Source organism: Diospyros lotus, chromosome 4, assembly GCF_014633365.1.
Source record: "Diospyros lotus cultivar Yz01 chromosome 4, ASM1463336v1, whole genome shotgun sequence".
NCBI lineage: Eukaryota > Viridiplantae > Streptophyta > Magnoliopsida > Ericales > Ebenaceae > Diospyros > Diospyros lotus.
Window position 1 is genome coordinate 13,989,086 of NC_068341.1, and position 26,302 is coordinate 14,015,387.

Sequence of the window (26,302 nt, forward strand, 5' to 3'; positions counted from 1 at the left end):
GATTGGATAAAATACAAATTCAAATATGGTATCACGAAGAATTTAGAACTCAAGTGATAGTTTTTTGTAACCACTTATCTTTTTATCTCTATTCTTCTTCATCTTTTCATCTTTCTTATCTCAAATAATCTTTATTATCTCATCTTCTATTCAAACTTAGTTTCTTCAACAGTCTTATTGAACTATTTTATGATAAATAATCAATTATTAATATTATCCATAATCCTATTTAACATGATATGATAAAACATATTAAAATAGATAGACATTTCATTAAAAAAAAAAGCTGGATACAGGCTTACTTTAGATTCCTTATGTACCACTAGAAAATCAAGTGGAAAATGTTCTCACTTAAGGGCTGGCTGTAAAAAAGATTTAAAGTTCTAACACACAAGTTGGGAATGATAAATATTCATTTACTAACTTGAGAGGGAGTGTGAACGAAGATATATGTGATACTTATACTTTGCAGTTTTAGAAGCTTCCTAATCTGGAATAAGATCTTTCCTAATTCAGTTTTAGAGAACTTTCCTAAGAATGTAAATATGTATCCTTTTCTTATGTTGTATTTCTTGTAGAAGATAGTTTTCCTTAAGTAGTTTCCCTACTCCTCTATAAGAGGACATCAACCTGTATATTCTGAATTATTGGAGAATCATTCTAATCAATTTCATTCAGTTTTTCTACAGATATATCCATCACTGAAGGTACGAAAAGACCAGCAACTGCAAAATCCAGCAGCCTTAAATGTAGAGGTCATGTGAAATTGAATGGAACACCATGGATAAAATGTCAGGTTTCCATTTTCAGCAACGAAGCACAAGTTTGTCAAGGAAACCCCATTTCATACAAAAAAGAGTACGGTAACAAAATCTGACCAATTTAAAACGGAAAAGAGAAGTCCAAAACCTTAGGCCCCTACTGGTAAACATGTAATATGGAATCAACCAGTTTCTAGTTAATAAATGAGGATTGAAACCAAAGCAGCAGGACAACAACAACAAGCTTGTGAACTGAAATGAGAAACATTTATCACTTACAAAGTTGCAGAACTTTGTTATTTTGAATGGATTGAAGTTAAAAGGAGCTTCCTCCAAAAATCGTTCCACATAATGGAGCAAGAAGAGGCCACAATCAAATGAATTTTGCTGCTGCGGTAACTGCAGAGAGCACATAACAAATGTCAGAATAGCTTTCTATCACACCTCGACACACACCCAGAAGGGAGAAGAGGAATAGATTGAATCTTAATGGAAAAAGTAACCATAACCACCTTTCTTCCTACTTTGGGAATCCATGACAATTAATTAGAATATCCATAACTACATCATTATTTTAATTGTTTTGGTAAAATCGAAGTATAGATTAAATTGCGATGAGACTTGAAAATCAAGTTATTCCAAAATAAGATCAATTCAAATATCTTGAATTAGTGGTCCAAAAAATGGAGAAATTATCAAGGCACAATGATTAAAATAGAGGAGTTGCTAGCATTTTATGCTATTGTAAAATCCCTTCAAAATAAAAGAGAAATTTTATCAAACAGCTATAGGGCCAGCTTTAATGTATGGTGCAAAATATTATGCAGTTAAGTTCCAACATGTGTCAAGAGAGTGAACAGAATCGAAGAAATTTGTAGCAAAAGGGGTAAAGAAAGACCAAAGAAAACTTAGTAGGGAAGTCTTAGGCATGACAGGGGTTATAATAATGGCCCTATAGAGGATATGGTTAGAGATATAAAACAGGTCAGGCCACCCTGGGAAGCCTGATGTGAAAAGTGTTGGGCCTGCCCCAACCCCCAGGTCATGCCAAGGCCCGTGGAGGGGTCTGCAGTGCAGGCTGTGCAGCTTATGGGAGGAGGGCTGCAGCACTCCACCTCCCAACGGTCCAATTTTGTATGTAATAAATTGTCTTTAGAATTAAAAAAAATAAACATTTTTAAAACCCAAGGCCTAAGAGGAATCTTATTCCCCCTAGGAATAGATTCCCCCAATTCCTTCCATCCCCCCCTTCCCTTCCCCCTCCTCCATCTCTTCCTTAAATTCCCTTACAATCCTACTTCCTCTGTTTTTGTAGTTAACACATTTTTATGTTTCAAGTATGACAATTCTCTACTAGTTGGTCGAAGCTCACAGCCTTATACTAATAACTACCAGAGCAATTGTCATGACTGCAAACATGGCAGCCCGACCAGTTTTGCACCTCTAACAACAAACAAGGGTCATTTTGTCCCAATTTTCATTTTCGTCCCATTGTCCTTTTTCTAAAATATTTTAAATTAAAAAAAGGCCAAAATGAGCTGGCCCAAAATGGGCTGTTTTGCACCTCTTGATAGGGTCAGAGATAGATATAATTTGCAAGCTAGAATCCATTTAGCCAAGTCCACCTAGGCTTAGTGGTGTTGATGATGAAGTTGGTAAGAAAAAATATGGAGGATCCAAAACTCTTTCATGGAATCAAGTTAAAAAGATTGCAACTAAATTGTGGAGATAGAACGCAATCCAAGTTTAAAAAGTAACACACTCCATAGGCACATTTTCTTATCCCTAGGCATTTGGAAGAAGTCAATTTCCTAGCTCTATAAACTTCAGATAAATTTCAGGGATCCTATAAAATACCATCCAATGAAGAAGTTAATGTGATAAAAAAAGAACTCTTATCCCCAGCCAACTGAAGATGTCAAAAGAAGCTCACGGACAAAGTCCTATGATCACATTAACTACCAGACCAATATCTCACCCCATATCCACTACATTCCACTGAAAAGATTAAAGAATCCACACCACTTAAATAATTTCTCTCCACGGGCTGGACTCATAAGAAAATCTAACAATACCAATAGCCCATCCCCTCCCAATTGACTGCAATAATCATATGCCAACAACAACATTCTCTTCCATTAACCATCCATTTCTATGGAAATCTCTACATTCACTTCACAAAAAGAGATTTATTGTAACTTGCAAGCTCCCTAATCATCAAACCTCCACTCCCTCCGTGTAGACAGATTTTCTTCCAGTTCACTTTATAATACTTCAACAATTCATACCAATACCTTTCCAAAGAAATTACTATCAATTTCTAGACTCTATTAGCTATAGACACCAAAAACATAAATAAATAAATCACATTCGTAGGAAGGTCAGAAAGACCATTATGATCAAAGCAAGCATGCCACTTGCACAATTATCGCTTGTTCAACAATATGAATCTCACCTCAAATCCCTCCTCATCCCATAAAGATTTTAATGTGCTTTTTAAAATAATAATAATAATAATTATTCAAGACACAATAAACATTTTTGTGTCATTTTTCTACAAGTAAATATCTTCCTGTACCATACTTCACAAAAATATGGAAGAAATATCAAACAAAAGAGAGAATATTCAATCAAAGCAAGTAGAAATTGCTTACACGCCAAATTTTAGCTGAGAGAAGAAAAAATACCTCAAGTGGAATAAACCTCAAATTAAAAAATTTTGAGGCGATATCTTCAGATGTCCCCTTATGCTTCTCCTTCCACTCCTCCCATAAGTAACTGTATTCTCAAAAAGAAAACTTGAAATGATAGTTCTGTAATAGTTACAAGTTTTGCAATAGAAATGAGTAAAAACATACAAGCTTGAAAGAGAGAGGACAGCCAGAAAACACTTGACAGGAAAGTAAAATATAAATATAACACTCAACACAGTTATGCACCAAATGCCCCCCTTATTGCTCAAAGAAAAAAAAAAAAAAAAGGAGAGGGAGGAGAGGGGGGAAAAAGAAAAGAAAAAAGAGTAGGGAAAGTTATAGCGAAACTAGATGTTAAATAAAGAAACCAATAGTCTAGCTGTCTGGGACAAAGTTTCGTAAAATAGCACAAAGGTGCAGAAGAAGACATAAAAAGTTCTGAGAAAGTGATAAAATAGTGAGGTTAAGAGAAATGGCAAGATTGCATGTTACTGTAAAATGTCATCACTGATCTTCCAGTGTTCAGTAATATCTATTCTAGGACAACTAACAACACCTAGATTTTTAAACCACACATATCAGATAACCTACCCAAATTATATGTGCTACAATCAATTATACTTTCGCAAATCAAGCATTTTCTTTTCTTCACCACCCTGTAATAAAAAATTCATCTATATTGCAAGCAGAGTTTTGTTAACGAATGGAAAAATATGTTCACTTCCCAAAATGCCACTACAGCATTGTACATTTAATAATTGCATTGAACAGAGTCAAAGGGAGTGCAGCTTCAGAAATAAGTAAGAACTACGTTGGAAAGAGCACCAAAAGGGGTGCCAGTCCATGCATAGAACGTATAGGTAAGAACAAAGGAATCAATATATTTGCAGACACAAAAAAATTCCCCTGCATCCCCACTGAAAAGGGAAAAAAAATTATACATCCACAAAGCAGCAAAAGAAAAATGAGTAGCCCCTTTTAGACAGGAAAAAAAAGAAAAAGAAACAATAGAGCATTCTTCTTTCTTTCTTTCTTTTTGCTAGGATAATAGAAACAGAACACTTTTGCAGCAAAAAACAGAACAAAAAACAGAGCAGCAGTTTGCAGCTCAACTCCTCCATGCTCTGACCACCCAAAAGCGAGAAGAAAAGATCCTCCAAAAAAGGAGGCACAATCCAAACGCACTCAAAATATCAGTGACTCCAAACATCACAATCCAAACGCACTCAAAATATCAGTGACTCCAAACATCACAAGCAACTGGATAATGCAGCAAAAGAAAAAAAAAAAAAAATGGACAACACAGCAAAAGAAAAAAAAAAAAAAATGGACAACACAGCAAAAGAGATGATCAAGACTCTTTGAACACAAATGAAGCAGTAACATTTTCGTCAAGTTGTTTGTCAACAGGATAGCCCTTTGAATCACCAAACAAAGAAAGAAACAACACATTCGGATAACCAACCAAACTGAAAATCCTATTCCCCAAAGGAAACTGTAACAGAAAGCCTACTGAAAACAGTATCAATAAATTCAACTTCTATCTGGCAAAACCTCCAAAATAAAGGAGTCTGATCTCCTGTCCAAAGTGAGAAGAAAATCTACAACTCGCTCAGCATGACAGCCTCTCAAAAATTCCAAAAATCTTCCCTCAACGAAGTGTCACGACCCAAGGGAAATTAGAGGGGCAGTATTGTAACTAGTCCCCATTATTGGTTAGGAGCTATCTTTTAATTCTGTTACAGCACATGGGGGCTGTTATTCTAGAATATAGTTTTAGTTAGATGCTAACTGATGCCTATAAAAGGCTACTTGTAGGAAGTGGGTGATCAAGTTGATGTTGATGTTAATGAATGAATGAATTAATTCTGTTCTTTCTCTCCTAATTCTCATAAACTCTCTCGTTCCTTCCTCACTTCTCCCTCAACTATCTCTGTTCTGCTCTGTCTCTCCCTCCTATTCTTCTCTGTTTCTCTCCCAAATTCTTCCAATTTCCTTCATAGACCTAAACTAAACCCTAGGGTCGTGACATTTGGTATCAGAGCTATCAGTTCTTAGCATGCCGTTTGCGCATCGTTTCCAACAAATTCAAGTAGCAATGTTAGAGGCAAGTTAGGTTGTTGACGGCGAGGACGAGACTCACTTCAGAGTCGACTTGAAGGACTGTAACAGAGCCACCGCTCCTCGACGCTTCTCTCTGTTAAGTAATTCCGATGATTCTCGGTTGTGATCTGGAAGCCTTAGCAGTTAGCCAAGGCCAATTCCGAGTGATCGAGATCAAGCGATCGGCTTCGAATTGAGGTTTGTCAAACTACAACAGGTGTCAAATTGTAGGTGAAGCCGAATCGTATCCGACCAAGCAATTTTCAGAATCGATGGATTTGTAGGTGAGCGATTCTCAGAAGGTTAACAGAGTTGATAGATATTCGGTGGTGATTTCGATGATTACGAAGCCCTGGACGGTGATAAGGTGGTGAATCCAATGGTGATTCTGATTTGTGTAGATAGTGCAAGGCGGAATTGAACTCGGATATGAAAAGGTGAAGAGGAAGACGTGGATCTCTCGATTCTAATTAGAGTGAGGCCCAAAGTTAGGCTAGGAAGTTGGTCGAACAGCGATTTAGATGCAGATTAAGGTATTGAAGAGAAGCAAATTGGAGCGATCAGAGCCTACAACGATCGTAATTGGATTTTGAGGACTTGTTGATCAAGGCGAACTCAAGAAGTGCGGTGGTCCTCCAGCCAGTGGTCGGTGATTGGGTGAGGAGTCGATGGGAGACAATCGTTGAATTCACAACAATCGCGAGCAGAACCGATCTCGTCCATCTAAGCGAACTTAGGGAGCGACAGTAGAGCCAGTGGTGTTGGACAATGATTGGGTGGTAGCTATCAGGTTGTGGTTTCAATTCGAGTTGAAGGCAGGGAAATCCGTTTCAGTGATTAGGTCCAGATTAAGAAGGCTTCGGAGATTTGGAAGGTGGTTCAACGTTTGGAGGTATTAATCTCCAATAGTGATTTACAAAGGTGATCCAGTGGTAGATTTGACAAAGTTTTGAAGGCGAAGCAAAATTGGAGTGAGGGCTCATTGATTTGGGCCAGGGCATAGGGAATGAGGATGGAACGACTAGAAACCAAGACGAACAATTTGGTAATTGGTAGCAAGCAGCTCCAAGTGGAGGCAAGTTGCTATCAAGTAGAGTATGCGGCCAATTTGGATCGAGCCATTAGAGGGCTCTGGGAGGAAATTGCTGGATTTCGCCAGCAAATCAGCTAACAATTGAATGTTGCCTTAAGCATGTTAGCTCGATAGTCTAATGTCCGCCTTCTGACGAATTTCACTCCTAGAGCTTCATTAGCGCCAATTCTAACGACGCCAAGATCTAGGCAAATGCCTAACGATCCTATGGAAGTAAGGGAGAGGCCGAAGGTAGAGGAAGATGTGGTTAGAGGAGTTGGAGGAAACCCTTCCACACCCTTAGCACCGCAGACGATGATTCCGACGTTTGAAAGAGATAGGCCTAAATGGTGGATCAAGAGGTTTGCCCGGGTGTTCTACCAATACTGAGTAGCCTTAAGGGAGAAAGTGAACATGGTTGCAACTTATTTGGAAGGAATTTCAGATGCTTGGTTTCAAAATTGGAGCCACAAGAGGGTGGAATTGAGTTGGCCACAATTTGTAATCGACTTGTGTACCTGATTTGGAGAAAGGACCAAACCCTATATTATCAACGAAGCTTCTAAGGTTGCTAATCAGGTAGTGTAGGAAGCTGATGAGGTAGCAGTGGAAAAAGAGACTGAGGTTCTACAGGAGGAAAAATTTGCTGAAAGTGTGCCTGGGGTATACTCTAGCAACCAACAAGTAGCTCTTGGGATGCTTGAAAGTGCTCCTCCCCCATGGCTCATCAACATATAGAGGTATGATCCACCCACTTCTTATCTGCATTTGAAAATTCCAGGGTTGAATGCTCTTATTTCCCTTGGAGCTAGTTGTGGTTATCACTCGGGAGATTAGGGTAAACCTCTTGCTGATGAATATGGTTGTCTGCTCGATGGTGATGTTTTTGGGGTTCTACAACAAGATCAATGCAGCTATGAGGAAGAACTAGTTAATAAGACCAAACATTGGGGTGATCTGGAGGAAGAAGAAGAAGAGGAATAAGAGATTGAAGAAGAGGAATTGGAGGATGGCATTCAACCAGTTGATAGCCTCTTAAGCACTCCCACTGGTGTTGAGACTGCTGATGCTATCGATCTCCGGAAGCAGTAGAGAAGGAGTCTGAAAAACCTCTTTACCAAGTACTTGAGGAGAAGGAAGAAAGGATTGCACTAGGCATGAGCACACAAGACAAGACAACAATTGCCAAAAGGATTGATTTGCTTAAAGGTCAGAAATTAGATAGAGTTGCTGTGATGTTACAACCAGAAGAGTTGGAAGTAATGGACAATAGGTTGCTTGCAGAGAAATTTGAATTTCTTCCTATGATTGGAAATGACATGGTTACAGGAATGATAGCTCAATTGGAGCCATTTTCAAGGGCAATAGGGAAGAGGTGGATGGCTGAATTTAGTGTTATAGCAAGTCATAGTACTGTTACGGTTGAAGAAAAATAAAGGAGAAAGCAAAAGAAAAGGGAAATACGAGAAAAGAACAAGAAAAGGCGAAGAGGAAATCAAATTGTGAATGTTGGAATTGGATGAAGAACAGGGTCAACAGTTGTAAGTTTCTTGGGGACAAAAAACCTTTCAAGGAGGGGGGATTGTCACAACTCAAGGGAAATTAGAGGGGCAGTATTATAAGTAGTCCCCATTGTTGGTTAGGAGCTATTTTGTAATTTTGTTATAGGAGATGGGGGCTATTATTCTAGAATATACTTTTAGTTAGATGCTAGTTGATGCCTATAAAAGGCTACTTGTAGAAAGTGGGGGATCATGTTAATGTCGATGAATGAATGAATTAATTTTGTTCTTTCTCTCCTAATTCTCATAACTCTCTCATTCATTCCACTCTTCTCCCTCAACTATCTCTGTTCAGCCCTATCTCTCCCTCCTATTCTTCTCTGTTTCTCTCTGAATTCTTCCATTTTCCTTCCTAGACCCTAGTTAAACCCTAGGGTCACACAATTGAATCATGGAAGGGGGGACACTGATGAATGCACCCTAAATACGCTCTCTTAAAATAAGGGCTTTTGAAGAACTCTCATCAAAGTTTGAAATGGATCATTCCAACAAAATCTTTGAATTTGAATTGTGCATAAAAACATTAGGACTCAATTGCATACTTCAGCATTACCAACCAATCAAGGTAGTAAGAGGCAAAAGGCATTGTTATGGTGTGTCATGTACCTAGGGTTTAGCCTAGAGTTTGGATTGGAAATCGGTAGAATTCGAGGTAATTAAGACCAAGAACAAAAGGATTGGAGGGAAAATTAGACAGAAATGAGGGAGATAATAGACAAAAGTGAGGGTAAGATGCAAACAGAATAGAGAAAGGGAGAGATTAGATCAGAAGGATTGAGAGAGGGATCAGGGGAAAATTGAGAGAAAAATGATGATAGGGAAATGATCGAATTCAATTATCAATCCAAACATACATTCTCTAACTACCTTAGCCTATTTATATGCTGTTCCAACCTATCTAATTGAGAAGTATAACTATTCTCAACAACCTAGAGTACAATATAGCAATACATGTAAGCTAACTACTATTATAATGACAATTATAGCCTCGGGAATCCTTGGGGTTGTAACATGGTGCTAAGAACATTCTATCGCCTGAGGCGCTAGGTGCCAAAAAAGCGCATGCTTGATCAAAGCAAGGCGCTAAACAACAACAACATATCCAGCCGTCAAATCAGATAATGCATACAATAATAAAACATCTAAAATACTGTCAAATACAACAGCTGCAAATGCAGTGAGTTTGAACTTTGAATCTGAAAAGTAATTTTGTAAAATAAAATAAAATAAAATTGCAAAACCCTAACACCAATATACACCATCTCAAACATCAAAATATAAGTTTTATAATTATAGCAAATCTTCAATATTGTATAAAAATAAGCAATTTTAAATACTTATACTTATAGCAAAGCTAACAAAGACAAAAGATATAGTTATTAAATCACAAAATATTAAATTATATTATATTCATTAGCAAATATATATATATAAATTATATTATAATTAATATAAAAATTTCCAACAAACAACAGCTGTAAATACAGAGAGTTGGAACTTTGAATCTGAAAAGTAATTTTTGAAAAATAAAATAAAACTGTAAAACCCTAACCCCAAAACATTATACAACATCTCAAAGACTCAAAACAATAATGTAAAATAAAGTAGTAAGTTAGTAACAATAAAAATAATAACCAAACAAAAGATTCAAAGAAAGAAAGCTGCAGAAGAACACCGAAGGAGGACCAAACTGCAAAGGCACAAACAGTAAAAAGCTGCAGAAGAATGAAGAAACCAATCTGAAATTGGTTTTCAGAGGGATGGCCACTGGAGGGTTCCTATCACAGGCAAGTCTGCTGGTGGTGAGGAGTCGTCAGAAGGATTGGCAATGCACTGTCATGTGCCAAGGGTTTCTGGTGCGTGATGGCTTGGTCGAACATCCGGCGACTAATCTTGAAGTTGCCTCCCTGAAATCTATGGTATTATTACCCTATAATCCTATTAAATGTAGAGACCTTTCACATGCTTTCAGCCTTCTGTAGGTAACACTTAAGTTTATTTCATTTTTCTTTCAGATTTGATTCATTAGGGCCTAGGCGAGAGCTTGTGGTGCTCACCTAAGCAGCGCCTGAGTGAAAGGTCTCATCAAGCAGTAGGCAAGGCGCTTCCCCAGCGCCACGTTACCCGAGTGCCTAGGCAAGCCAGGTGCTTGCCTTTGACTACACTACAACCAACGCAATAAGCTATTCATTTAAAGAGATATGTAAACTGTGATAATTCCCTTGGGGCAACCACATGGATTATAATAAGTGTTGGACCAGATATGATGAAAACCAATTTCCTCAAAAGGAGGAAACAAATTAAGCAGAAATACCTTAGCAGCTAGGATCCCAAGGATCTTTAATGGTTTTTGTTAAGAATTTGATCATTAAGTTCCCATTTCACACAGCCAGTTCCCCCAACCATCTGCCATTGTTTAATCAGGCTTAAGCATAAGAATTGAACTACCTCAAACAAAGGTGCTACGTGCACTCATGCCAAAACAGTAGACTCAACACGGTCTGCACAAATAACTGAATCAAACTCAGCTACAAATAGATAAATGCAGTAATGGTCAGTTTCATCTGTTGTTAAAGTGACATATAACTGTGTTGCTCTAAGTTCAGAAGAGGTTATCCATTTTAGTTTTAGTTCACATGTTTGGTCTCTAGGGACTGTCCATAACATAGAAAAGCTTGAGAAAGTAAGACACGTAACTTCAACAAGTTGAAATGCAACTGAACTACAGAAAGCTATCCTGGATCACCTCTATTAACACACACATTAAACAAAGCTAAAATATTATAAAAGGAAAAGCAAAAATAGTGCAAAAGGCATATTTTTCAAGACTACACATCTGCATCCATGAGTACAACCACCTCATGAGCTTAATGGGCAACAGAATACCTCTGAACAGGACGCTTGAGACCAGTGTGAGTTCCCTTAATAGAATCCATATGCAATATGCATGGTACTTTAAGCGACTTCTTATCATCTTCATCTGAAATATGATATATGATGACATTAAGGATGCATTAGTCACCTGCCACACTTGAATCAAAAGAGAAAAGGAGTTTCCAAATAAGAGGCAGATTTGGATGGGAAGGATTTTGCCTTGAAAATTAGTGACTTCACCGGGATGGCATATTACTATTAAGCTCCAATGGAAACTGTCAATAGAGAGAGAAAAAATAAAAGACATTGCATGTGAGCTCAAACATAAGAAGAGAATCCATGATAAGCAAAAGTTTGTTCAGTTCACATCTTACTTAAAATTCACAGGAATAAAGATGTAATCCTTTTCAAATAGATTCACTTTTCTTGTCCATTTGCGGACACGCAGAAAAGCAGCCCCACTATTAAAAGCACTGGATGGATCTTTATCAAGGTCAATCAACTTCCGGAAAAAGAAACTGTTGAAAAAGTGGAACCTCTGCCTCTCCTCAAGTCGCAATTCATTCGTCAGATATCTGTTATTGATTAGGATGTTCAGAAAAGCAGGTATAAAATGATCAGAGAAGTAATTGTCAAATCATCAGCTAAAAGGAGAAGAGAGGCATGGGGAACTAGTTAAGACTGTAAGACAAAGAGTAAAGGGAAGTTCAGTTGAAGCTATTTCTTTAATCTAAAATTCACCCCACCACCAGGTCTTTGGCGTAGGTGATATCCCCTGCCACCCAAAAGGTTGAAGACTGAATCCTTCCGGAAACCAGTATAAGCCCAAGTGATTTTTATTAAACCAATCAAGAGAACAGAATTTCTATCTTTTTTAATTCTTGAGTTGCCATGCCTTTAAGTGACATTAAACTATTTAATAATATGGAAAAAAAAGGAAAAATTACTTAATGTAATATGCATTACTTGATATAGAAGTCAATAATTGTATCATTGACGAACGTGTCTGGTAGTAATAAATCAACATCGCTCTTACTAATTGAAACAGCATCACAATCACCCTTTGGATAGATAACTTCAGCAAACGGCTCACCAAAACTACACCATTCAACATTGGTTAGAAGAACAAAACATAATTAGAGAAACTATGAACAAAAATTGGGAGAGGGAGGAAATCATAAGCTAACTGTATTGTAAAACTGAAATTCAATCCCAATCTTGACAATTATAGAGAAGGAACAAATACCGAGAGAGAGAGAGAGAGAGAGAGAACTAGCTGTCAGGAAGATCCAATCAGTCAGTCAATTTTCTCCCTCCTAATGTAGAAAATTTATAATATATTTCATTGAGGGTAGATCATAATGTCAACCACCAGAGATTACCATTTATTATCAGACTCCAGACAACATTCACAGTGTTCCATAGCATGTGGGCATGTGCCTATAGATGTTCAGGTTTACAACATTTGATAGAAGGCATAGTTATAGATAATTCAATAGAAACCACCAAGGACTGCAAACTTTATGAGAACTCTAGCTTGCACCTTCAACACTACTACCACAGGGTACGATCTAACTACGAATTAAAATATATTAATAATCAATCAGTACTATCTAGGGTAGCAATAGTAGAAGTTAAGGAAATCTTTTCCATACAAAACAGGATAGCCTTCATGAATGATATTTGCAACTAGCTGTATAGTTCCAAACTAGCAGATTTAAATCATGAATTATGTTTTCACTTTCTTATGACTGTTGTGAGTATTAGATTTTTTTCTGGGAAAAAAGAAGAATTGAGTTTTTTTTATGGATCAATTCACAAAGGCCGCTAAATTATCAAGTTGTCCTCCAACTTTACTCCATTTTACAATGTCAACCTTGAACCATTCAACTTTCATCTTGAATTATTTATTAAACTGAAGAGAAGAAAGTTCAATGAGAGAGAATGAGAGAAAGAAGTACTGTATTATGTCATCTATCTTGTTCGAAAGAATCTAACCAACTACATGAGTATATATACAATATGCATATTTAAAAAACTACCCTTCAACAAAAACCAAAGGTTTTGACAACAAAGGGTTTCACATTGGAGTCAATTTAATCCAATTTCTTTGTGAATACGAGAAAAACAATCTTGTTATATAATCAATTACTGATTGAGCTAATCTTAGGATTTTTAAAATAAAAACAACTATCATGCAGAAAAAAGAGAATAAATTATTGACTGTTTAGGTGAAATATACTTTTATGTTTAAGGGAATAATCAATAAAAGTAAATAAATTAGCCCATGTCCAGATTTTAGAAGCACAGACTACAGAAAATCTGAGGAAACCATGGTCTAGAGATCACAAGTCACAGAAATAATTTGTGACAGTATTCCATTTACTGAAGAACTACTTGTGTTACTATTTTCTGCTGCATTATTATATACTCTAGGACGCAAATTAGGATCTCCAAAAGATATGATGAGGCAAATTAGTAGAACAATATATACCTAAGCCACCACCATCAAGCCATGTCCCAATATAAGTAAATTAATTCTCACACAGGTAGAATTATACTTTACTGTAACTCAAAGCGTATGTCATGGATCCATAGTGGCTCAGACCTCAGACAGTTCTGCTCTGGCCTATAAGTGATTGCCAAGTCCAATACTTGTGGAAATGAGATGCAGAAAGTGTCTCCTGTTTCTTCTAATTGTGCTGCCATAAGTTTATGTATAAGTCCACTACATTACAGCACATATATGTGTTCTCTCAAAAGAGTCAAGCAATCAATTTTGCAAATTAGACCATGCATACATTAATTTGTGCATCTACACTGTACATGTACCTACACAACAAGTTGGAAAAAAAACTCATGTATTTCCCCCATCCAAAGATCAAAATTACAAATTTCTCCTACCTTTTTTCATCAGCTGTCTTGTATGAGTTGTACTAACCATCTATGCCTTCAACAATAAATGCAAGTGGACCACTCAATTCTCGTGAACCATGGACATGACAATGTAATCAACGTTTAGTGGCATATCACAGCCGTGTGAACATTGACTGGCTAATAAATGGAAGAAAATACATGTCAACTATTGCCTGGAGATGTCTTCCTTTTAACTAGGTGACTCTAAGCCTATCATGTTTCAATGCAATTCGCCATGTGAGGAAAAGACACAATCATTTCATTTTAAGCCCCATTTAGCAAGTTTTAAATAAATGTTACTGAAAATGTAAGACAAAAAGAGTAGAAGTAACTGATTTGAATCCATTGTTGCCACACTGTAAAAGCTATATTTGAAGGTGGCTCCACGCATGGGAACCTAAAGTTAAAGAATGGGATCGAATAATTAATGATGAAAAAAAAAAGATAATTGTTATTAGCATGAATATCAAAGCATATATTACCTGGACCAGATCACTTTAGTACATGGAAAAGGAAAGCAAATACAATAAGCCAAATGTTCCAAAATACAATACCATAGGAACAGACTTGCAAATGCTACTACTAAAGTACATGCTCTGAAATGTGATATTGTAGGAATGGAGTTGCAGATATTACTACTAAAACCTAAATTTACTTTTAGAACAAACATGATTTAGCGACTTGGTATCCAACAAAATATTCTTTTTCTTTTTAATCAAGTTGGTTATGTAAATATACATTTCTTGAAACATGACAGCTGGTTTTTATATTTTGTATTTTCAAAATTATGATTTTTCTCAAGTTTTTATTGTGACTTAAATTTTTTCCCTCATAAAAGGTCTCTAAAGGACACAAATAGAAAAGGCTTCTGAATGAAATTATTCCATGTTTTAGAATGGCTGTATCAACTTCCAACTTAATGAAAATTTTAAAGTCAACACAAAATATGGGTATGAGTTTTCAGGTAACCCTTAGTGATGGAGGACATAAAAGCAAGTATTTTGGAAAACATTATTCTAGGTGTAAAAATAGGAACTGGTATTTCCTATTTTCTTTTTGTTAGTGGGTTTCATTTGAACCTTAATTAAATTGAAATTATCAAATCCTAATTAGAGCAGGATTTATATTTATTAGTTGCCTATATATAGTTATTTAGGATGTAATGGAAGGTAGACTTTGATTATTGATATTAATTAGAGAATTGATTTGTGTTCACATTGTGAATATTTGTTTGTTTTTACATTCTTCCTTTGGGTGCTGCATAAATGGTATCAGAGCTATCTTTCTCTTGATCGTTCTCCCATCAATTGGTCTCAGAATGGTACTTGCAGTCCAACTCATAAGAGTGAAGTTCTTTCCAGCAAGAGGAGATGATGGAGGACATAAAAGCAAATATTTTGGGGAACATTATTCTATGCAGAAAAATAGGAATTAGTATTGTTTATTTCTTTTGTTTTCTTTAGTTAGTAGATTTCATAAGAATCCTAATTATATTGGGATTATGGATTATGTTTATTAGTTGCCTAGATGATACAGTCACGGAACTCAATTAGTTGCCTATATGATAGAGTCAGCTGAGTCCCGTGACAGCTGACTGAATAGCTCCAACAAGTCCCACATTGGAAAAACACCAAAAGTCTCACTCCTCCGAATGTTATAAAAGGGCTTTTTAGTTTAAGTTGTAATTCATCTTTTGATTGATTATTTTAATATCATTAAATACAGAGTCTTATCTCTGTAACCTCTTCTCTAGTTGAGGATTCCTGTAGTGTAAGTGTTTATATCCTTGAGGTGGCCTCTCAAGGTGGTTATTTGACCAATATTTGTTGTAGTGGGGTTATTAACCTTGACAAAATCAACACCCTTTAAGACATCCCTACGTCACCATATATAGTTGTTTAGGATATAATTGAAGGTGGCTTCTGATTATTGATATTATTTGAGAATTGATTTGTGTTTATATTGTGAGTTCTGGTTTGTTCTTGCTTTCTTCTTCTTGGTCTTGCATCACCTACCCAGCACATACTGAAAATTAATTAATGAAAACTACTATGAAGTCAACCAAAATTGTTATTGAACAATGAATAGCAGTTTCACAACCATAACCATGTATACCAAGGCCAACTTAAATTTCTATCACACAGAGGCAAGTCTGTAAATTTTTGAGACCCACTCACATCCACTTGGGGTCTATGGATTGAGTAATCCCATCAACGCTTAGCTGAAGGCATTATCCTTATTACAACTAGTTCCAAGCTCAAATAGAAGAGGAGGGTGGTGTTGGGTAGTAGACAGGCCAATATAAAAATCATTGGATTTTTCAACATGAATGGTTAACGTCCACTTGGGGAGAGTGCCAAACTAGGTCTATATGCATGTGCACATGTTTGAATTATTGGTTCCCGAAGGAAGAAATAAGGAAACCTTGGCTAGCTCCTTGAAGAGAGGTGTTAGTCAAAGTATATCCTTAATTTAGAAGCTGATCATATCTTTGGTTGTTTTGGAGATTTCTAAATTGGTGTTTAGGGAACTTCCTATTTGTATATAATCAAATCTTTCCTTTTGTTTAGTCTTTGTAATCTTTCCTATATTGTATAATCCTCATCTCTATAAGAGGACTTGTAAATGTACATACAAAAATGTGTGAGAAGATTTTCATTCTGTTTCTTACATGGTATCAGAGCCATAGTAATCTACCTTCTTTACCTTCTTTGGTTAAACCACTGTGTGCCTTCATTGCCATAGTATTATTTGTGGTCTGATTCTAGTCTATTAGCCATTTATCTTCTCTACCATGTCAGAAATCACTACTCCAATAAGAAAGGGAGATGGTGTTCCATTTGATCTGCCTATGGGAAACACTTCAACCAACAAATTGCCAGGAATGCATCATTCCTATCGTCTCAATGGGAAAAACTACCTACAATGATTTCAAACTTGTGTGGACTTTTTTGAAGGGGCAAGGTAAGATAGCCCATTTAACAAAGGCAGGTCCCAAGGTCTTGAATCCTAGTTTTCCTGCATCGGATGTTGAGGATTCAATGATAACATCTTGGCTTTGGAGTTCAATGCAGCTTAAGGTAAGCAAGAATTATATGTTCTTATCTTCTGCTAAAGAGATTTGGGACACTGTAAAGCATACTTATTCTAAGGTGCAAGATGCTTCTGTAATCTTTGACATTAAAACAAAGATAAGTAGTACAAGGCAACAATCTTTGACAATCACTGAGTATTATAATAAGATGAATGGATATTAACTTAAATTAGATCATTATCAAGGCATTAAAACGGTGTGTAGTGAAGATGTAGCCACCCTTATATATTTGAGCGGGATAGAGTTGTTGAGGTTTTTTGGCTGGCCTTAATGCTAAGTACGACGAAGTGAGAGTGCAGGACCTCGGAAGAGAAAAACTTCCATCACTTAATGAAGTGTTTTTATAATTCATAGTGAGGAATATAGAAGAATAGCCATGTTCAATGAGACTAATCCTGAGGGACCTGCAATGGTGACTAATAAGATGGATGGCTCTCGATTAAAGTCTCAGCAGGGTAAGAATGATTCCCATTCTAGACCACAAAATCGGGAAAAAAAGGAGGAAACCATTACTGAGAAGGCAGATCCGGTGATAGCTACTGACCAACTGAATGCTGATGAAATCAGTAAGCTGAAAAGTTTTCTAAAAATGATTCAAGATGACACCTACTCACTGGCACAAGCAGGTACCTATTTTCAATCTGAATCTCTTACTGCCTCACATACTATTAGTGTTGACTTGGGAGCCTTGGAAACACTCAATCTTGCCAATACACAGCCACACACACACACACGGTTTTATCCCACAACAGAAAAATATAACAAATATAGAAATTGAAATAGGGAAAAAATAAGAAACCACACAAGAACACAAGTTGTTTATCTTGGTTCAAATCACAATTTGTGATCCTACATCCAGCCTCGGTCCTGAGAGAAATCCACTAAGAATCTTGAAGAAATCAATACAAGACAACCCTCTCTCACGAGTACAATACAACTAAGATTTCAAGGCACTCTCTCTCTAGTCTTTTCTCTTAATTTTCACAGTGCTCGTAAACATGTAAGAATGAATGATGATTGCGACTACCACCCCATGCTTCTTATTTATAGACAAATAAGGCGAGTATTACAAGGTTTACAAATTAGACTACACAAAGTCTAATATACCCCTCATACATACAACATAAGTTAGACTATCTAAGTTTATTTCTGCCACTTGGATTATTCTTCAATTCTCCTGATTTCTTCTAGATCTTCTAGGCTATACTCAATGCAAAACATAACAATTAGGAATGTGTTTCGACCCTAGGGTTTGGCTAGGGTATAGAAAGGGATTTGGTAAAAACACGGGAAAGAAAGAGTAGGGAGGGAGGGAGGGAGAGAGAGAACATAATAGAGAGAATTGAGGGAGAAGAGAGGAAATTGAGGGAGAGTTAGGAGAATTGAAAGAGAGGAAATGGAATTCAAATTCATTCATAAGCTGCATCCTCTAACTACTCCAGCCTATTTACAGGCTTACAATTGAAGGTGCTAACGGTTATAAGCGAAAATACAAACAAAATGAGAACATGTAATATGTATGATTATTATATCCTTGGGAATTCCTTGGAGTCGTGACAATCCCCTCTCCTTGAAAGGTTTCTCGTCCCCAAGAAACTTATTACAACTGATCTATCGTTTCTTCATCCAATGCCATCTAGTTTCTCCTTCGCCTTATCTTGTTATCATCTCTTATTCTCCTTTCCCTTTTCTTTTTTCTCAACAGTAACAGTACTATGATTTGCAGTAATACCAAGTCCAGCCATCCACCTCTTCTTTATTGCCACGAAGAATGGTTCCAATTGATTCATCATTACTGCAACCATATCATTTCCCATCTTCACAACCTCTTCTCCTTCCTCATCTTCAATAGAGACTTCTAGGATCTCCATGTCAACGCCCCTTTCTCCAATGTCCAGACTATTGAATCGTATGGCAATAGCCTCCTTTTCTATCATATTTTGAACCACATGGACGTTCTCCTATTTTGTCAGCTTCAATTGTTCCTCTTTCAATAGAGCCAACTCTTGTAACTGGTTTACACCATTTGAATTAACAACAACAATGACGCTCAAAGCAGGTGTAGGATTGTGCAAGTCCTCAATCTCCCGTTTCTTTCTTTGGTCCAAGTTCTTGTTGCATGGCTGCCTTTCATTAGTGCCATGATCTGCAACATCTTCCCCATTTTCCAATGCTACTTCATCAGCTCCAGTAGATTTGTTAGGCTGCAACCCTTACTTCCTAAAAATGGCTTCCAAGGCGTGTTCCTAAAAACCTCGCTTTCTTAGCCGCCTGCTTCACGATTGCAGTCATCATCATCTTGACCATTATCCTTAGTTTGTCCTTTAAGCCACTAATAAATCTTGATATAAAATAGTGCTTTGTCAGGGCTGGCTGAATGGTCCACATTAGGGAGCTTAGCTCCTCAAATCTAACTTGATAATTTGTCATCGATCCCTCTTGCCTTAATTTGTTGAACTCCTCAATCACATCAATCATGTTCTCCCCAAATTGGTAACACAAATCTTTAGCAAAATCAGTCCAGTTAACCTCCTCTTCCCTAGGCATTGGAGTATGTTTGGGAGTGTAGGAAACTGATAAACTTACCTGAATTTCTATTTGTCGACCAGATGTTCTAGGGAGGATGCCATGGTTGGGCAGAATTGGATCAACTATTGCTCGGGGAGGAAAATCTGGTGATAACTGGAATGGAGGTAGCGAAGACAACATGTTGAACATGTTGTGGCCTTGCTGGCCATGCTGTTCCATCATCTCTCAATGCCTCTCCAAGATTCTCTGCACTCCTTGAGAGACAGCTAAATCCTCCAGCATGTTTTCTTTGTTGGCCACACTATCCTCTCGGCTATGGGTCATCGCTTGATGCCTTTGCATCATCCTGAACTCCCACGCCTTCACCCTCGACTCTAGTTGCTTCAATCTGGTTCTTTTGGCCATCACTTAATTGTTCGCACTGACTTCACCTTTGTAACGACCTCTTGCTAATCACCTCTTATGCAGCTTTCAGATTACCAAACCGAGAGTCATCCATAGGAAATTAATAACCAAGGATTGTTGGCCTGTTCTGATTTAATAACCACCTTCCTAAATCATCCTTGGCTCGCTTCTAAAACTCTTTTGCTGCGCAACTCCTCTACCTAAACCTGATCAAGTTTGTTCAGCCTTCAGGTTTGCCTACTATCAACTTCCAAATTCACCAAAAACCTCCGCCTTAGTTATAATGGAGTAGCTAAGGGCTGTCGTATTCCAAATTTCAATTTCTTGAGAGTTCGATTGGCTCTCATTGCAACTTCCTGTGAATCGCCAACTCTCACTTTCCCAAGTCACCGGAATTCTGTCCGAGATTGGCTCACAGTAGTCGTCTTGGTCAAACAGCCAAGGATTCCTCTTGCTTCGCCTTGGCAATTCAAATCTAAGCTAAAATTCATAGCCGCAAGACTTCCTCACCTTTCGCCTGAATCAGGTTAGAGATCGCCTAAGTCCACTACAATTGCTAACGAATGGCTGTTATGAACTTAAATGGCCGCTTGCAGACATCGCTTCTAGAAAGTTTCGAATCTTAATCGCTCAAGGCTCTGCTTCAATCGCGACTTCCTTTTCCGTTGGAATCTGTGCCCTCATCCTTCACCCAATCACCATCCAAGGGCCGCAGAACCACTAGCTTTGTTGCGATCTGCTTGGACTCACTGTCAGAACTCCCCTGGCCTGCGCTGTCTTCAATTCCAAGCCGAAACTTGCCTTGCTCTACTTTGCCTTTCAAATCCGAGTTCAATTCCGAATTCAATCACTAAGGCTCTACTTACGATTTTTCCGAATTCAGTACCTTTGATTTGCAATTGAATTGCCGATCAAAGCCTACAGTCCGCAAGAACTTGTTTCCCACAGTCACTCTCCTGATTTGCTTCCATAGCAGAGACAACCTTCAAATTCCGAACCTAACGGCAACAGGTTTGTCGATTGTCGAACTTGCTTGTGACTGCTCGCTATCGCTACAAATTCAATATCGTTCGGGCCTACTTCCACACCGTTCCTTCACTACTCACCCAATCACATGCACGCCTTCCTTCCTGCTATCTACTCACAATCAAAATGAATCCAAGATTGCCAGTGGAGTTGTCGTAAATCACTATTTCTTCCCAAACCTATTGCCAAGGATTATCGAAACCACTGGAATTGCATCAAGAATAGTTGGAAATCAGCAAAAGATGAATTCGCCTGAATTCTTAGAGCAAGAATTGTTGGAATCTCAACCAAGAATTGATCGCCTCTAATACCAAATGTTACGACCCTAGGGTTTGGCTAGGGTATAGAAAGAGATTTGGTAAAAACGCAGGAAAGAAAGAACGGAAAGGGAGCGAGAGAAAGAACATAACAGAGAGAATTGAGGAGAAGAGAGGAAACCGTGGGAGAGTTAGGAGAATTGAGAGAGAGGAAATAGAATTCAAATTCATTCATAAGTTGCATCCTCTAACTACTCAAGTCTATTTATAGGCTAACAATTGAAGGTGCTAACGGTTATAAGCGAAAATACAAACAAAAGGAGAACATGTAATATGTATGACTATTATATCCTTGGGAATTCCTTGGGGTTGTGACAGAATGATTTATGGATCCTAAACTTAGGAGCTACTGACCATATGACCTATGATCTAAATGTGTTTGAATCCTATAAACCAATGAGTATTTCCAAGAAAACAACAGTAGCAAATGGTGATACAATTCCTATCGCCGGTCATGGTAATGTTACCCTTAATACCTCATTACCTATTCAGCAAGTCCTTCATGTTCTTAATGTTTCTAACAATTTAATCTATGTTCATCAGCTCACCAAAGACCTTAATTGTTGAGTTGTTTTTTCTCCTCATAAATGTGAGTTTCAAGCACTAGACATAGGGAAGATGATTGGTGATGTCGAGGAATGGAATGGGTTGTACTACTTGAAGAAACGAAGTGTTTTAAGAAAAAGGGATCAACCTATTCTCACTTGTTCATCACATCCTACATCTATGATTGAGATATGGCTTCAGCATTATTGTTTAGGACATCCACCTTTTATTTTAGTTTGATGCAGTCAATGTTTCCTACTTTGTTTAGGGGTTTAAGTGTCAATCATCTTCATTGTGATGTGTGAATTTTCAAAACATCATAGAGTTTCTTATCCTATAAGCAACAAATTGTCTTCCATTCCATTTTCTTTGATTCATTTAGATGTGTGGGGCTATCTGGGATCCCTAATTGTTCTAAGGCCAAATGGTTCATATATTTCATTGATGATTGTACAAGGATGACTTGAGTATATCTTTTAAAGGATAAGGTTGCTATTAGCACTATTTTGCCTATATTATGTAAGATGATTTCTACCCAATTTGGATCCCACATTAAAAGATTTCGCACTGATAATGCAAGAGATTATTTCAATCACTACTTGCATCAATTTTTCCAACAGGAAGGGATTGTCCATGATTCATCATGTGTGGATACCCCTCAACAAAATTGGGAGGTCGAAAGAAAAATGCGACATTTACTCAATGTCACTAAGGCTCTTTTCCTTCATCATTCTATTCCTAAATGTTTTTGGGGAGAAACAGTCTTAACTGCTACATATTTGATTAATTGGGTTCCTTCTAAGCTCCTAAATCATCAAAGTACATTTCAGTGTTTACCCTCCCATTTCCCAGATGTTGGTCTTCATACTTCCCTTCCTTCAAAAGTCTTTGGTTGTACGTCTTTTGTTCATATTTCTAAGCATCACAAGGATAAGCTTGATCCTTGAGCACTTAAGTGCATCTTCCTTGGTTATTCTCCTACTCAAAAAGGCTACAAATGTTATCATCCTCTTACTAGAAAATTGTGTGTCCAAGGATGCTACATTTGTTGAAACTCAATCATTCTTTGGGTCTTCTAGTCTCAGTTACTAGGGGGAGAATGTTCCTAATAGTGATCAAAGTGGTGGTCTTCCTACATTGGACTTGCCTCTTGAGTTACACCCAAAAATCGATGACTCGTGCACTTCTCCCTTGGGTGAGCAGTACAAACTAGACCCACAAGAGCATAGGGAGAACAACCACTGCCAATGCTACCATCATCCTCAGTCAAGTTTAAAGGTTCCTCTTATGTCTTCAAGAGAAGACCATAGCCTAATCCAGATCCTGCTCTTGAACCAACATCCACTCCAAGTTCAGGTACTGAAATCACTTATCCCATTAGTTATTCTTCTAATCTTGTTTCTAATGATTTGGATCTGCCTATTGCTATTAGAAAAGGAATCAGGAGTTGTACTAAACATCCATTGGCCAATTATCTTTCTTATCATCGTTTGTCCCCAAAACATAGAAGTTTCTTGACCTCTCTAGATACCATTGTTATTCCTAAGATAGTTGATGAGGCTTTAAATGATCAGAATTGGATGCAAGCAATACATGAGGAGAAGAGAGCCTTGGCAAAGAATTAGACTTGGGACATGGTGCCTAGACCAAAGGAAATCAAACCTGTGGGTTGCAGGTGGGTCTTTAATCTAAAGTATAATGCAGATGGGACTTTGGAGAGGTATAAGGCTTGGCTAGTTGCAAAAGGGTACACTCAAATCTATAGTATTGATTACCTAGAAACCTTTGCATCCATGGTAAAAATAACAACCGTAAGTATTCTCTCACCTCTAGCAATACATCATGGATGGAAGTTGCAATAATTTGATGTAAAAAAATGCTATTTTGCATGGAGATTTAGAAGAAAAAGTATTTATGGAGCCATCGCCAAGATTTGACAAAGGAGTTTCAAGAAAGGCATGTAAACTACTTAAACAGTTATCGAGGACATGGTTTGACAGGTTCTCTAAAGCTATGAAACAAATGGGATATCATCAAAGTAGGGGAGATCATGCTCTTTTCATTAAACATTTAATGGATGGAAGGATGACAGCTTTGATGGTCTAAGTAGATGACATTATTGTGACTGAGAATGACTTTGAAGAGTAGAAACAACTTAAAGAGAATCTTTCCTAAACATTTGAGATCAAAGATCTTGGTGCATTGAAGTATTTTCTCGGAATAGAGGTGGTCTATTCTAAAGAAGGGATTTTCCTATCACAGAGGAAGTATATATTGGATTTGTTAAAGGAAACAACGTTGCTAGGAGGTAAAGGAGCAGGTACTCCAATAGAATCCAACATCAAGTTGAGAGAGAATTCTAATTGTCAGCCGATGGACAAAAGAAGATATCAAAGATTGATGGGAAGACTGATCTATTTGTCACATACTAAACTAGATATTGCATTTAATGTTAGCTTGGTGAGTCAATTCATGCATAGTCCAACAGAAGAACATATCCAGGCTATAAGGAGGATCCTATATTATTTAAAAACCACACTTGAAAAAAAGATTTCGTTCAAACCAAGAAGTAAATTGGATATTATGGGGTATACTGATGTAGATTATGCAGGGTCTTTAATTGATAGACGCTCCACAACCGGTTACTGTGTGTTTCTCGGGAAGAATTTGGTGTCATGGAGAAGTAAGAAGCAGAGTATAGTGGGATCTAATGTTGAGGCCAAATTCAAAGCCATGGTTATAGGTCTGTGTGAGTTGTTGTGGCTGAGAATTATTTTAGAAGACCTAAATATTGCTAGCAGTGGACCAATCAAGCTAAGTTATGTTAATAAGTCAGCCATAAGCATTGCACATAACCTCGTGCAACATGATAGAACCAAGCATGTGGAAATAGATAAGCATTTCATAAAGAAAAAGCTAGAAGCTAGCTTAATTTGTGTTCCTTATGTTACATTAGGAAAAAAAGCTAGTTAATCTTTGGACAAAGGGGCTGCCCACTAAATGATTTGAAGAGTTGGTATGCAAGTTGGGAATGGTTGATATGCATTCACCAACTTGAGGGGGAGTGTTGGTTCCCAAAGGAAGAAATAAGGAAGCATTGGCTAGCTCCTTGAAGAGAGGTGTTAGGCAAAGTATATCCTTAATTTAGAAGATGATCATATCTTTGGTTGTTTTGGAGATTTCTAAATTGGTGTTTACGGAACTTTCCTGTAAGTGTTTAGGGAACTTCCTATTTGTGTATAATCAAATATTTCCTTTTGTTTAGTCTTTGTAATCTTTCCTATGTTGTATAATTCTCATCTCTATAAGAGGACTTGTAAGTGTACATACGAAAATGTGTGAGAAGATTTTCATTATGTTCTTTACATGAATACTAATAAGCAATTCTATGAAAGATCATATATAGGATCAAATACTGGTGTGGTGAACTCATCAATCATTTCTAAAGGTGTATGCTATTGTGGAGAATCTTGGCATTAGCTGTGGTGGAAAATCTTTGCATTAGCTGTTTTATTAACTTATTTCCTTATTTCGTAGAGTCCATTAACTTGTTTCCTAGTTTGAGTGGAGAATAAATCTCTCTCTCAAAACTAGATGTAAGTATCCTAATTTAGTGTAGCTGTAACTTCCTAATTAGAACTCCGCCTGAGAATGTTATCCACTGCCGGTCCCAAGCCCGGATAAAGGAGGAGGGTTGTGTTAGGTAGCCGACAGCCAACGTAAAACTTAGTCGGATCCAAAACATGAACTCTAGACAAATTATGAAAAAACGTTTGGGCGTGGGCGTAACCCTTCATAGCGACGCGCTACACTGCCCGCGTGTAGTGTCAAGTGAGCTAGGGCCGCTGCATCGGTGCCCAGATGTAGTGACAAATGAGCAAGGGTTCCCGCATTTGCTTGGACGGATGTGGATAAAGAAGTTAGTCCAACATCAAAATCAAAATCAAAACCAAAACCAAAAACAAAATCAAAAACAAAATCAAATTCAAAGTCAAAGTAAAAAACAAAATCATAGATTAAGGATTGGGTCATGGAACATAGGAACATTAACAGACAAAGCTATGGAAGTGGAGATGTGATGATTAGGAGAAAGATTAATATTATGTGCCTTCAAGAGACAAGATGGGTAGGGAAAAAAGCAAAAATTTTGTCAGAAAATGGATATAAAATATGGTACACAGGAAATAATCGAGCAAAAAATGGAGTGGGGATCATTATGGATAAAAGCTTAGTAGATGAGGTAGTGGTTGTAAAGAGAATAGGGGATAGGATTATTATGGTGAATGTTATTCTAAGAAGAATGACTATGAATATCTTTAGTACATATGCACCACAAGCGGGGTTAGGTGAGGAGATAAAAGCAAAATTCTGGGAGGACCTAGAGGGACTCATACAAATGATACC

At 37.4% G+C, this 26,302-nt stretch overlaps 1 protein-coding gene across 2 annotated transcripts in view; it reads right to left on the minus strand.

Moving 5' to 3' along the window:
* The window catches only part of LOC127799344 (probable ubiquitin-like-specific protease 2B), a 118,083-nt gene that overhangs the window by 19,960 nt on the left and 71,821 nt on the right, over positions 1-26,302 (minus strand). The window contains exons 9-16 of one of the 2 annotated variants that reach the window (XM_052333290.1): positions 14,314-14,378; positions 13,674-13,767; positions 12,032-12,163; positions 11,440-11,640; positions 11,285-11,340; positions 11,078-11,171; positions 3,449-3,539; positions 1,041-1,160 (exon numbers count right to left, since the gene is read on the minus strand). In XM_052333290.1, the coding sequence (XP_052189250.1) occupies positions 1,041-1,160; positions 3,449-3,539; positions 11,078-11,171; positions 11,285-11,340; positions 11,440-11,640; positions 12,032-12,163; positions 13,674-13,767; positions 14,314-14,378 (853 nt within the window). The remainder of the gene's footprint in view (positions 1-1,040; positions 1,161-3,448; positions 3,540-11,077; positions 11,172-11,284; positions 11,341-11,439; positions 11,641-12,031; positions 12,164-13,673; positions 13,768-14,313; positions 14,379-26,302) is intronic. The other variant, XM_052333292.1, reaches the window with a different exon arrangement.